Genomic DNA, 14087 nt, shown 5'->3' on the forward strand with positions numbered 1-14087 from the left:
AAAGGACTGACTTTCTTCAGTACGTGAAACCACGAGTAACCATGTTGCAGCTGGGAGGGTCTTTGAATCATTAGCCTCATTCCGCTTATGTTTGGTAGATGTTGACAAAGAAAAAGACGATTCGCTCATTGCAAGAACATCCCATATGATTGCCAGCGTCTCCAATGGTGCGCTCCTAAGTGGGAGCCCTCCTCAGAAGAGGGCGCACCCACCTTAGGTGATTGTTCACACCTCAGGTCATACCTCCCGAACACCTGACAGGGGGACCAACTGGCAATTTAGGAAGGTGGCAGCACAGGCAATCACGTCTCCCTGGGACTGGCCTTTACCAGGGGGTATGTGTGAACCCTACCTGTCAAATTGGGGCTGGGAATTAAGAGTTACCCAATCACCTGTTATGCATCATCACATGCTTGGGCTCAGACATTTTCCCCAAGGAAGTAGAAAAAGAATAACAAGAGTATAGACATGCAGCACGGAAGGGAAAAGATGCTGCAAAGGCTGGAGCCCTGTGGTAGCCAAGCAAGAACTCTCCAAAGAGCGGTGAGCCCCTTGAGTGGGTAATGTGTTGACCACACTGTTTTCCATACTCTCTCAGCTCTTACTTTATATTAAATGTGGATATAAAATATATTTGATATAACTGTAAATTCTTGCAATGTGTGTCCATACGAGATTCTGCTGAGCAACAAATGTTAATTACATATTTAGCTTATATAGTTAGTTTTTGTAATTATTGTTTCTTCTTGGCAGTTTTGTGACTACACCACACTTATTTCAATCTTAACGTGATGCAAAACTATCTGCTCACAAATTATGTAATTATTTGTCTCCTACATTACATTTTATGCTTTGATGAGGTTAATCTTTGACTGCCATACACAAATTAAAGGCTTTATAATGCTGTTATGTAATTTACCAAAATTTCTACCCCGAAGATTCAGTCAGGTATATCTGTGTTGGGAATTATTGCAAAGGGTGTGATGTCTGAAACCTGTTACAAACACAAGGTATCCAACGGCTCGAAACAAAATCTGAACTTCTGGAGACTGATAAAACGTTTACCCTTGGTACATTTTCTATAATGCTTTCCACATTTTGGGGGGATGCTATGTGCTATGGCATCAGTGTCTTATCGACTATCATCATACGACACTTAGTATATTTAGTTTATTTCGCATGTTACTGCTACAGGCAGCTTTCAATTTAAGAAAAAGAAATGTTGCGAAATGATGATCAATGCAATTTTTTTATCCAATTTTGAAGTCACATAGTATGGTAAAAAAAGGAAAATACTTTACAAAATGTTAAATATAATGAAAAATTGTAGAACAAAAAAAATTCTTGAATAATGTCACTTACCAGATTCTGATCAAGTGTTTGATCCTTTCGCAAAGTTTTCATTGCATAGATGTTTCCCGTTTGTTTCTCTCTTACAACTTGGACAACACCAAAATGCCCGCGTCCAATAACTTTCTTCACCTCGAAATCGGAAACATTAACGCGCAGTCTTCGAAGTTCTGCCACAATTCCACGAACTGTTGACAATTATAGCAGAAAATGAGAACTTCTGGGGAACATGTGTTAATGCCAAGCGTGAAAGCATAACTTATGATCAATGTAGTGATTTAGTAAGCTCAAAAGGCGTAGATATTTATGGGACACAAGCATCCCACTAAAATATTTCTTATAAAAGAAACTCACATTTTTCAACGAACAACTCGACGTGTCTGTCCTTCTTAAGAGCATCGTTACTGCATTCGTCATACAGTACTATCAAGGCATCAAGCAGTCCTTCTCTTCCTAGACAATTATTCTTAAAAACACATTTATCGGCGTTTAGTATAAGTTTGTTCAGACGCTTAATACGAACACAAATAGGATCTCTGCAGGGTTCCATCGTATTTGGTACGTTGCAGCACTATCACTTCATTAACACAGTTCCGTATTTATTGCAATAAAAGTAGACTGTAACCCACAAATGTCAAATGACGTACACAATTAACACACGACTCAACAGCCCCAACCCCAAATGCCCAACATAGCACACATTTGAATTTCGTGGGGACAACGCTGATTGGCTGTCTCGAAACAGAGTGGATCTACACGATCTACCCAAACAATGTAAATGAAGCTTCCGGTAAGTGAGAAAGCTTGGTAATGGCAATTATCAAACGACCAGATGACAGATATTATTGGTAATGACTTTTCAACTGTGAAAGGATATTTTATAATTAATTCAAAAAAGACAAAAAAACAGGAAAGTGATACAGTTGCCGTATGTATGGAAGTGGTATATCTCCGAAGCAAACAAATTGCAATGTTATTGTTTACGTATCGGATGTTTTGATGGTGGCTGTGGTATGTCAGTACAGAAATGAGTTTGCGTGCAATATGGATCGTTTTACCCAGCAAGGATGCCGCTTCGCCATTATATGTAAAGTAAGTTCGTATACTGAAACCTGTGTGCCATGTTTCAAAATTATATTTAGTACTCAAGAAGATGACATTTGTGAATACACATTCATTGCTTTTACAGATATTTTCCTACCGTGGAAGCTCGAAGTAAATCTCAATTGGGAGGTAAATATGTCCCGATACCAGATCCAGAAGACTTTGTAAAACTTCTGTTGCTACAAGTGGGGCTTGTTCATGGAGGTACGATGTTCATCGATTTACTTCCATTTATCACCCATGTATAAAATATGAAAATCTCAAGGACTGTAAGCAAAGGTACATAATCCGGAGCAGACAAGGAAGACAAGTAAGAATTAATTAAAGTTAATCAGTCTGAGGCATACTCGTACAATTTCCTCGGGAATACATTGTCACCATTCACCAAATACTACAGCTAATTGCACAGTGTGTTAACATTTTGTGATCTATTGCTGTTGTTAGTGACGCTGACTCCACTCGGATACATAAAAAATGTAAAAACGATTAGAATTTGGGGGGAGGCGTTTATTTTGGGTCACAAATAGTTCCTTAATGTCAAACCTTTTGTTATACGAACAGCGGTATACTGTAAATTTCGTAATAAAGTATATATGACATTGCAGGTCTATGTCTAGAAGTACCTGTATGGTTAAATTAAGTCAAAAAATTTAGAACTAAAGATGATCAGGTGATAATAGTGTAGGGACCTATGGGACAAGGAACTGCTTGAACTAGGGAAAGGTATTGTATGATGTTGGGGATAACCTGAACAAAACAGCTTAATCAGGGGTCATTTCCTAGCAATCTTCACCAGATACATCTACGTACAAACTATGCAGGCCACCATAAGGTACATGGCGGAGGGTACCACGTATCGCTACAAGTCATTCCCTTTCCTGTTCCTCTCACATAAAGAGTGGGGGAAAAAGAAAAACCACTGTCTGTAAGCCACTATATGGCCTTTAATTTCTCTCCTCTTCTCTTTGTTGTCTTTACATGTAAAGTATATTGGAGGCAGTGTCTGAATTTCCCCAACACTGTCTCGCAAAAAGAACCCTAGGATTCCCACTGTGTTCATGAAGCATCTACATAATATTTGCAAGCTGATCAAACCTGTCAATAACAAATCTAGCAGCATGTTCTGAATGTTTCAATGTATTCATTTAATCCAATCTGATAGGGATCATAAACATTCAAGCAGCAGTCAAGAATGGGTTGCACTAGTGTTCCCTATGCCATGTCCTTTATAGAAGAGCTACACTTTCCTAAATTCTCCAATAAAACAAAGTCCATTATTTGCCTTCCCTACTACCGACCTGACATTCTCATACCATATCATATCGCTTTGTAATGTGACACCTATCTATTTAATTGATGTGTCTGCATCAAGCATCATATTACTAATTCTATATTCGAACATTACATAATTGCTTTTTCTACTCATCTCCATTAACTTACATTTTTCTACATTTAGAGACACCAAACCAACTAGAAATTTCATCTACGCCTAAGTCATTCTGTATCTTCTTAAAATCACCCAATGTTGGAGCTTTCCCGTACACCGCAGTGTCATCAGCAAACAATTGTAAATTGCTGCTCACCCAGTCTGGCAGATTTGTTTATGTATTTAGAGAATACATGTTTGAGATTATGCTTATTGTGACTGTCACGAAATAATAGTAGGAAATATAAAATCCAAACTGTATGTAAATAAGCAAATCGATTTTATATAGTGGTTAATCAGATCCCATTAACCATTACCAACTGCTACAACAACTCAACTTCATCAAAATAATCTATTACTTTTAAAACTAATCATAAAATTTGTAGATAAATGTGACCTTACTCTGTAAAATTCCAAAGCACTGAGACATGGCCTTATGGTCCTCAGATCAGAAGTCATACGCATGGAAAAAATGTGCACAGTATTCCAACACCATGATATTGCAGAACTATTTACTGTTCTCTCTCTCTCTCTCTGTGTGTGTGTGTGTGTGTGTGTGTGTGTGTGTGTGTGTGTGTGTAGGCTACCCTTCATGTTGTGGGAGTAGTATCGGCCTGCTTTACTGGACTGTTACATGTAGAGATGGGCACGGCTGGGAGAAGATGAGAGGGACAGAGGAGGGAACAGTTAGCGAAAGAGGGGAGGATTAGATGGAAATAGAGAGGGGGAAGGAGGGGATGGACAGAGAGTGGGTAGAGGATACGGGCAGAGAGAGGACTGAGAAGAGGATGCAGAGAAAGCGGGGTGGAAATCACAGGGGGAGGAGGAGATGGATTGAGAGGGAGGAGCAGGGGGACATGAAGGAAGCAGGTGGAAGGCGTAGAGAGAAAATGAGTAGATGTAAAACGAAGAGGGGCTGGAGGAGATGGATTGAGTGTGCGGAAAAGGACATGGACTGAGAGAGGGGGAGGAAGATATGGTTGGAGAAAGAGAGCGGAGGAGATGGACAAAGAGAGGGGGTGGATGAGATGGAGGGATGGAGAGAATGGGGAGGAGGAGAAGGGTGGACAGAGGTGGGATGATGAGGTGCATGGAGAGATGAAGGGAGGAAATGGTGGGCACAGATTGGGGGGGGGGGGGGGGGGGGTCGAGCAGGTGTGTGCAATATATTGTCGAATGTGTATGCGAGTGAAGCCACGGGGAAAAGCCTAGTTATTATTATAAATGTCATCTTGTGACAAGGTCAGTGCAGCTCATCTTAATGTTCTCTCCCGTGCTATCTTCCCCCCCCCCCCCCCCCCCCCCCCCCCCCCTCCCCCCCTCCCCGAGCAGTACTATACCCATTGACTTTCACTATTTGTTAGATATATTACTCTCTGTCTTCTCATACAGACTTCGCCCTCTGTGGCCCCCTGATGTCTTAACAATGTCCTATCCTACCCCTTCATCTAGTTAGTGTTTTCCACATATTCCTTTCCTCACTGTTTCTGTAAAGAATCTCCTCAGCTCTTACATTAGCATTTCTTTAATTTTCAGCATTCTTTCTATAAAACCACATCTCAAACATTTCCATCTTTTCTGGTTTTCCTACAGTCCATGATTCACTTCTGTTCAATGCCTTACCTCAGATTCAGATTGTCAGAAAGTGCTTCCTCAAATCAAGAACTTTGACACTAGCATTTTCTTCTAGTGAGAAACACAGTGTTTGGCTGCACTGGCCTAGCTTGCTTCTTAAACCATGCTTGCTTAATCTTTCATGTGTTATTTTCCCCTACTCCTCATTACTTTTGATCTTTGATTAACTCTTGGTCCATGTTCCATCGACTGCCTCCATGGCTAAACAGTTAGGATAGCTGCCGTCAGTGCTGAAGGACACAGGTTTGATTCTGGGTACCTCTTCAATTTTTTTCTGAGGTAGGGAGGTCTGGTATGGGATCTGTTCAGCGCTTGTGAGGCCAAATGAGGAGCAGCAGCTTCATCAGGATTCATCTATTGGCAGTAACAGCTGAAGGGCTTGATGACACACTGGATGGCAGAACACCACTATGAGAGGAGTGGGAAGGATAGTGGGCAGGACATTTCTCATTTCAGGGCACTACGAGAGGTAGTCAAAACACTGGCAGAGAATGTAATTCAGTTGCTCCAGTCCTGGGTGGCACTGAGTTACATGGGAAATGATCATCTGTGGCCAGACAGTGAGACTTTGGGAGGTGGTGGGTGACTAGAAAGATAAGGTGCAGGAGATTTGTTTTTGTACAATGTTGGGAGGATAATTATGGTCTGTAAAGGCCTCAGTGAGACCCTCGGTATATTTTGAGAGTGACCGTTCATCACTGCAAATGCGACAACCACAGATGGCTAAGCTGTATGGATGGGATTTCTTGGTATGGAACGGGTAGCAGCTATCAAACTGGATGTATTGCTGGTGGTTAGTAGGTTTGATATGGGCAGAGGTACTGACGTAGCCACCTTTGAGGTGGAGGTCAACATCTAGGAAGGTGGCTTTTTGGGTTGAGTAGGACCAGGTGAAGCAAATAGAGGAGAATCTCTCGAGGTTCTGGAGGAATGTGAATAGGAGCCAGATCATGAAGATGTCTTCAGTGAATCTGAAGCAGGTGAGGGGTTTAGGATTCTGGATGTTTAGGAAGGACTCCTCTAGATGGCCCATGAATAGGTTGGCATAGGATGGTGCCCTGCAGGTGCCCATAGCCATACCCCATACCCCGGATTTGTTTGTAGGTAATGCTTCCAAAGGAGAAGTAACCACAGTTTTTGTCCCTTTATCACACGGTACCCTGCTCATAATTATTGATGCCACCTCCCTTAACACTAACATCCCTAATACCCATGGCCTTACCGCTATTGAACACTACCTTTCTCATCACACAACAGATTCCAAACTAACAACCTCCTTCCTAGTCGCCATGACCAACTACATCCTCACCCAAAATTACTTCTCCTTTGAAGGTGTTACCTACAAACAGACCCAGGGTATGGCTATGGGCACCCACATGCCACCTTTCAGACCCAGGGTATGGCTATGGGCACCCACATGCCACCTTCCTATGCCAACCGATTCATGGACCATCTTGAGGAATCCTTCCTAAACACCCAGAATTCATTGATGACTTCTTTGCATTCTGGATCGAGTGCGAGGACACCCTATCCACATTCCTCCAGAACCTCGACAGCTTCTCTCCCATTCACTTCACCTGGTCCTACTCAACCCAACAAGCCACCTTCATCTACATCTACATTTATACTCCGCAAGCCACCCAATGGTGTGTGGCGGAGGGCACTTTACGTGCCACTGTCATTACCTCCCTTTCCTGTTCCAGTCACGTATGGTTCGCGGGAAGAACGACTGTCTGAAAGCCTCCGTGCGCGCTCTAATCTTTCTAATTTTACATTCGTGATCTCCTCGGGAGGTATAAGTAGGAGGAAGCAATATATTCGATACCTCATCCAGAAACGCACCCTCTCGAAACCTGGCGAGCAAGCTACACAGCGATGCAGAGCGCCTCTCTTGCAGAGTCTGCCACTTGAGTTTGTTAAACATCTCTGTAACGCTATCACGGTTACCAAATAACCCTGTGACGAAACGCGCCGCTCTTCTTTGGATCTTCTCTATCTCCTCCGTCAACCCGATCTGGTACGGATCCCACACTGATGAGCAATACTCAAGTATAGGTCAAACGAGTGTTTTGTAAGCCACCTCCTTTGTTGATGGACTACATTTTCTAAGGACTCTCCCAATGAATCTCAACCTGGTACCCGCCTTACCAACAATTAATTCTATATGATCATTCCACTTCAAATCATTCCGCACGCATACTCCCAGATATTTTACAGAAGTAACTGCTACCAGTGTTTGTTCCACTATCATATAATCATACAATAAAGGATCCTTCTTTCTATGTATTCGCAATACATTACATTTGTGTATGTTAAGGGTCAGTTGCCACTCCCTCCACCAAGTGCCTATCTGCTGCAGATCTTCCTGCATTCTACAATTTTCTAATGCTGCAACATCTCTGTATACTACAGCATCATCCACGAAAAGCAGCATGGAACTTCCGACACTATCTACTAGGTCATTTACATATTTTGTGAAAAGCAATGGTCCCATAACACTCCCCTGTGGCACGCCAGAGGTTACTTTAACGTCTGTAGACATCTCTCCATTGATAACAACATGCTGTGTTCTGTTTGCTAAAAACTCTTCAATCCAGCCACACAGCTGGTCTGATATTCCGTAGGCTCTTACTTTGTTTATCAGGTGACAGTGCGGAACTGTATCGAACGCCTTCCGGAAGTCAAATAAAATAGCATCTACCTGGGAGCCTGTATCTAATATTTTCTGGGTCTCATGAACAAATAAAGCTAGTTGGGTCTCACACGATCACTGTTTCCGGAATCCATGTTGATTGCTACATAGTAGATTCTGGGTTTCCAAAAACAACATGATACTCGAGCAAAAAACATGTTCTAAAATTCTACAACAGATCGACGTCAGAGATATAGGTCTATAGTTTTGCGCATCTGCTCGACGACCCTTTTTGAAGACTGGGACTACCTGTGCTCTATTCCAATCATTTGGAACCTTCCGTTCCTCTAGAGACTTGCGGTACACGGCTGTTAGAAGGGGAGCAAGTTCTTTCGCGTACTCTGTGTAGAATCGAATTGGTATCCCGTCAGGTCCAGTGGAGTTTCCTCTGTTGAGTGATTCCAGTTGCTTTTCTATTCCTTGGACACTTATTTCGATGTCAGCCATTTTTTCGTTTGTGGGAGGATTTAGAGAAGGAACTGCAGTGCTGTCTTCCTCTGTGAAACAGCTTTGGAAAAACGTGTTTAGTATTTCAGCTTTACGCGTGTCATCCTCTGTTTCAATGCCATCATCATCCCGGAGTGTCTGGATATGCTGTTTCGATCCACTTACTGATTTAACATAAGACCAGAACTTCCTAGGATTTTCTGTCAAGTCGGTACATAGAATTTTACTTTAGAATTCACAGAACGCTTCACGCATAGCCCTCCTTACGCTAACTTTGACATCGTTTAGCTTCTGTTTGTCTGAGAGGTTTTGGCTGCATTTAAATTTGCAGTGAAGCTCTCTCTGCATTCGCAGTAGTTTCCTAACTTTAATGTTGTACCACGGTGGGTTTTTCCCGTCCCTCACAGTTTTACTCGGCATGTACCTGTCTAAAACGCATTTTACGATTGCCTTGAACTTTATCTATAAACACTCAACATTGTCAGTGTCGGAACAGAAATTTTCCTTTTGATCTGTTAGGTAGTCTGAAATCTGGCTTCTATTACTCTTGCTAAACAGATAAACCTTCCTCCCTTTTTTTTATATTCCTATTAACTTCCATATTCAGGGATGCTGCAACGGCCTTATCATCACTGATTCCCTGTTCTGCACATACAGAGTCGAAAAGTTCGGGTCTGTTTGTTATCAGTAGGTCCAAGATATTATCTCCACGGGCCGGTTCTCTGTTTAATTGCTCGAGGTAATTTTCGGATAGTGCACTCAGTATAATGTCACTCGATGCTCTGTCCCTACCACCCGTCCTAAACATCTGAGTGTCCTAGTCTATATCTGGTAAATTGAAATCTCCACCGAAGACTATAACATGCTGAGAAAATTTATGTGAAATGTATTCCAAATTTTCTCTCAGTTGTTCTGCCACTAATGCTGCCGAGTCGGGAGGTCGGTAAAAGGAGCCAATTATTAACCTAGCTCGGTTGTTGAATATAACCTCAACTCATAATAATTCACAGGAACTATCCACTTCTATTTCACTACAGGATAAACTACTACTAACGGCGACGAACACTCCACCACCGGTTGCATGCAATCTATCCTTTCTAAACACCGTCTGTACCTTTGTAAAAATTTCGGCAGAATTTATCTCTGGCTTCAGCCAGCTTTCTGTACCTATAACGATTTCAGCTTCAGTGCTTTCTATCAACACTCGAAGTTCCGGTACTTTACCAACGCAGCTTCGACAGTTTACAATTACAATACCGATTGCTGCTTGGTCCCCGCATGTCCTGACTTTGCCCCGTTGAGGCTGTTGCCCTTTCTGTACTTGCCCAAGGCCATCTAACCTAAAAAACTGCCAGCCCACGCCACACAACCCCTGCTACCCGTGTAGCCACTTGTTGTGTGTAGTGGACTCCTGACTTACCCAGCGGAACCCGAAACTCCATCACCCTATGGCGCAAGTCGAGGAATCTGCAGCCCACACGGTCGCAGAACCGTCTCAGCCTCTGATTCAGACCCTCCACTCGGCTCTGTACCAAAGGTCCGCAGTCAGTCCTGTCGACGATGCAGCAGATGGTGAGCTCTGCTTTCATCCCGCTAGCGAGACTGGCAGTCTTCACCAAATCAGATAGCCGCCGGAAGCCAGAGAGGATTTCCTCCGATCCATAGCGACACACATCATTGGTGCCGACATGAGCGACCACCTGCAGATGGGTGCACCCTGTACCCTTCATGGCATCCGGAAGGACCCTTTCCACATCTGGAATGACTCCCCCCGGTATGCACACGGAGTGCACATTGGTTTTCTTCCCCTCTCTTGCTGCCATATCCCTAAGGGCCCCCATTAAGCGCCTGACGTTGGAGCTCCCAACTACCAGTAAGCCCACCCTCTGCGACCGCCCGGATCTTGCAGACTGAAGGGCAACCTGTGGAACAGGACAAGCAGCCATGTCAGGCCGAAGATCAGTATCAGCCTGAGACAGAGCCTGAAGCCGGTTCGTCAGACAAACTGGAGAGGCCTGCTGTTCAGCCCTCCAGAATGTCTTTCGCCCCCTGCCACACCTTGAGACGACCTCCCACTCTACCACAGGTGAGGGATCAGCCTCAATACGGGCAGTATCCCGGGCAACCACAGTTGTAGTCCGATCGGGGGATGCGTGGGACGAGCGGGCCGTCCCCGACAAACCCCCATCTGGACCCCCACAGTGATGCCCATTGGCAACAGCCTCAAGCTGTGTGACCGAAGCCAACACTGCCTGAAGCTGGGAGCGAAGGGATGCCAACTCAGCCTGCATCCTAACACAGATATTGCAGTCCCTATCCATGCTAAAAACTGTTGTGCAAAGAACGTCTGATCTAATCTACAGAGAGCGCAAACAAATCGACACAAAATTTAAACGGTTATTAAAATACAAGATTGCCTAGTAAATGCAGTAATGCTGCTACTTGTGCACTGCTGACACACTGCTCGGCGGCGGAAGGAGACTACGCGATTTTACACTGTTCAGGTACTAAAACGCAATGCTACAACTCTCAAATACTATAATATGCCCAAATTTATGAATTAAACAATGCCAGTACCAAAAACACGCAAAGAAATTAAGAATTAAACTATGTAACAAATGAGTGAGCTAGGAGTATACGACTTGCTGCTGCAGCTGCTTATCCAGTGGCGGCAGGGAGCACACTGACTGTGACCAACCGACACTGGCCGTTCAAAACAAAAACAGAAGACAGACGACTACGCGAATTTACACTATTCAGGTACTAAAACGCGATGCTACAACTCTCAAATACTATAATACGCCTGAAATTTATGAATTATGCAATGTAAGTACCAAAAACACGCAAAGAAATTAAGAATTAAACTATGTAACAAATGAGTGAGCTAGGAGTATACGACTTGCTGCTGCAGCTGCTTATCCAACGGCGGCAGGGAGCAGATGTTGACCTCCATCTAAAGGTGGCTATGTCAGTACCTCTGTCCATATCAAACCTACTAACCACCAGCAATACCTCCATTTCAACAGCTGCCATCCATTCCATACCAAGAAGTCCTTTCCATACAACCAAGCCATCTGTGGTTGTCGCATCTGCAGTGATGAGTAATCGCTCTCGAAATATACTGAGGTCTCTCTGAGGCCTTTACAAACCATAATTATCCTCCCAACATGTCACACGCCTTATCTTTCCAGTCACCCACCACCTCCAAAAGTCTCACTGTCAGGCCACAGAGGAGCATTCCCCTCGTAACTCAGTACCACTCAGGAATGGAGCAACTGAATTACATTCTCTGCCAGTGTTTCGACTATCTCTCGCAGTGCGCTGAAATGAGAAATGTCCTGTCCACTGTCCTTCCCACTCCTCCCACAGTGGTATTCTGCTATCCACTGAACCTGCGCATTATTCTCCTCCATTCGTATAAAACACCTGCTCCAAACTCCTTACCTCATGGCTCATATCCCTGTAATAGACCTAGATATGAGACCTGACCCATACATCCTCCCACCACCACCTACTCCAGTCTGGTCTCAAACATCACCCATCCCAACAAAGACAGGGCTGCCTTTGAACCAGTAATGTGATTTACAAGCTAAGCTGCAGTCACTGTGCTGCATTCTATTTGGACATGGCAACCAACATGCCGTCTGTCTGCATGAATGGCCACCGACAAACTGTGGCCAAGAAACAAGTGGACCACCCTGTTGCTGAGCATGCCGCCCAACACGACATTCTTCATTTCAATGACTGCTTCACAGTCTGTGCCATATTAATCCTCCCCACCAACATCAGCTTTTCTAAATTGCACATGTGGAAACTCTCGCAGGTCCCTGCATGCTCCCCAGCAGCACTTCACCATCCCCCACCCTTGTCCTGCTATCCTCCCATCATGCATTGGTGCTGCTGCTCGTAGTGTGACTTCAGCTGCCAGATACTGCAGTCGCGCGTGTGTGTGTGTGTGTGTGTGTGTGTGTGTGTGTGTGTGTGTGTGCGTGCGTGTGCGCGTCTGTTGTCTATTTTTGACAAAAGCCTTATTGCCCAAAAGCTTATTTTGTTACAGTGTTTTTGTTGTGCCTATCTGCAACTCAACATCTCCATTATATGATGAGTAGCAACTATCCTTTTCATAATATTGTTACATTCCAGCCTGGATTTTCCATCATTTGTGTTAATGGTATCCATTGTTGAGTGCTCTGTACATAGTACCACTACTATTAATGGTATTTTCTTAGCTCATTCTCATCAATATTTAGGCATAACTTTGTGAAATGAGATGAAATGGAATGGAATGAGCACATCAGCTTTGTTGTAGGGAAGGTGAATGAATCAGTGCAGTTTATTAGGAGATTTCTGGGAAAATATAGTGCACTCATAAAAGAGACCACATACAAAATGTTTGTGCTTGAATGTGTGGAATCCGAACTTGGTCAGATTATAGGATGACATCAAAGCAATTACTCATCAGCTCAATCAGCATGATAGTGTGACAGAACTGCTCTTTGAGTTAAAATTGGAATCCTCCAAGAGAAAAAAATGATCTTTATGTAGGATGCTATCGGGGAAGTTTAAAAAAGCCAGCCATTGTAACAGATAGTTGAATGATTCTTCTGGCTCCAATGCCCATCTCATGTAAGGCAAAATAAGGGATTGTAAGGTTCATACATACACGTACAGGCAACTGTTTTCCCTCACTCTGTTTGTGACCAGCACAGAAAAGGGAATGACTGATGATGGTACAACCCTCAATGATGCTCTGTGCAGTGCTTGTGAAGTATATGAAGATATAAATTATTTCATTTGTGAGTTGCCTCAGGCACTCTGTTTTAAATTTTTGAGATTTTCTGTGTGCTAAGAAATAACTATTCTGACAGATTTTATCCACAGCAAAATAGACCATCGGTAACTATAATCTTTCCTGATGTCATTAATTTGCTTTTTCTGTATTTCAGATTGTTTTGTCGAGTCAAGGGACGGCTGTGACAAACCAGCTTTGTATCCAGCATTTCACTTGGAAGTCGAGAAAGGCACCCTGTGGCCAGTTGTTGTACTAGAGGGCCGGGGCCTCATGTTCTGTGCCTTGCCACTTGAAGCAGTAGACATTAACACCTGCAAGTCTCTTGTGAACATGTAAGAACTTAATTTGAGCATACTGTCCAGTCTCAATAGTTCTTCTTCTTCTTCTTCTTCTTCTCTTCTTCTTCTTCCTTTTCCTTCTCCCTGTTTATAACTATCTACAACATCTGGAAATCTGTAACAAAGTTAAGATTGTGTATATTCTTGTTTTAGGTCAAGTGTTTCAACAGCTTTGGAAGTACTTCATGGATTATCATTGTGTACACCTGTAAATGGGATCAACCTAACCCCGGTAATTATTAAGGGAATATTTTAAATTAAATAGCATCATTCTTTTTTGTACTTGGTAATCATTGACTTTTT

At 43.2% G+C, this 14087-nt stretch overlaps 2 protein-coding genes across 6 annotated transcripts in view; one reads left to right on the plus strand and one right to left on the minus strand.

Annotated features, from left to right (window-relative positions):
• Window positions 1-2016, minus strand: part of LOC126418654 (citron rho-interacting kinase) — a 227854-nt gene extending 225838 nt beyond the window's left edge. Inside the window, 2 exon segments of the mRNA XM_050085532.1 lie at window positions 1363-1538; window positions 1705-2016. Of these exon segments, the coding sequence (XP_049941489.1) occupies window positions 1363-1538; window positions 1705-1900 (372 nt within the window). The 5' untranslated portion in view covers window positions 1901-2016.
• Window positions 2017-2135: 119 nt separating this feature from the next.
• The window catches only part of LOC126418652 (AP-5 complex subunit mu-1-like), a 59150-nt gene continuing 47198 nt past the window's right edge, over window positions 2136-14087 (plus strand). For 2 of the 5 annotated variants that reach the window (XM_050085526.1, XM_050085527.1), the window contains exons 1-4: window positions 2137-2442; window positions 2540-2658; window positions 13601-13778; window positions 13938-14016. In XM_050085526.1, the coding sequence (XP_049941483.1) occupies window positions 2378-2442; window positions 2540-2658; window positions 13601-13778; window positions 13938-14016 (441 nt within the window). In that variant the 5' untranslated portion in view covers window positions 2137-2377. Of the gene's footprint in view, window positions 2443-2539; window positions 2765-13600; window positions 13779-13937; window positions 14017-14087 lie in introns of those variants that run through there. The other 3 variants (XM_050085525.1, XM_050085529.1, XM_050085530.1) reach the window with 3 other exon arrangements.

The sequence above is a fragment of the Schistocerca serialis genome, chromosome 9, assembly GCF_023864345.2.
Source record: "Schistocerca serialis cubense isolate TAMUIC-IGC-003099 chromosome 9, iqSchSeri2.2, whole genome shotgun sequence".
NCBI classification, from domain to species: domain Eukaryota; kingdom Metazoa; phylum Arthropoda; class Insecta; order Orthoptera; family Acrididae; genus Schistocerca; species Schistocerca serialis.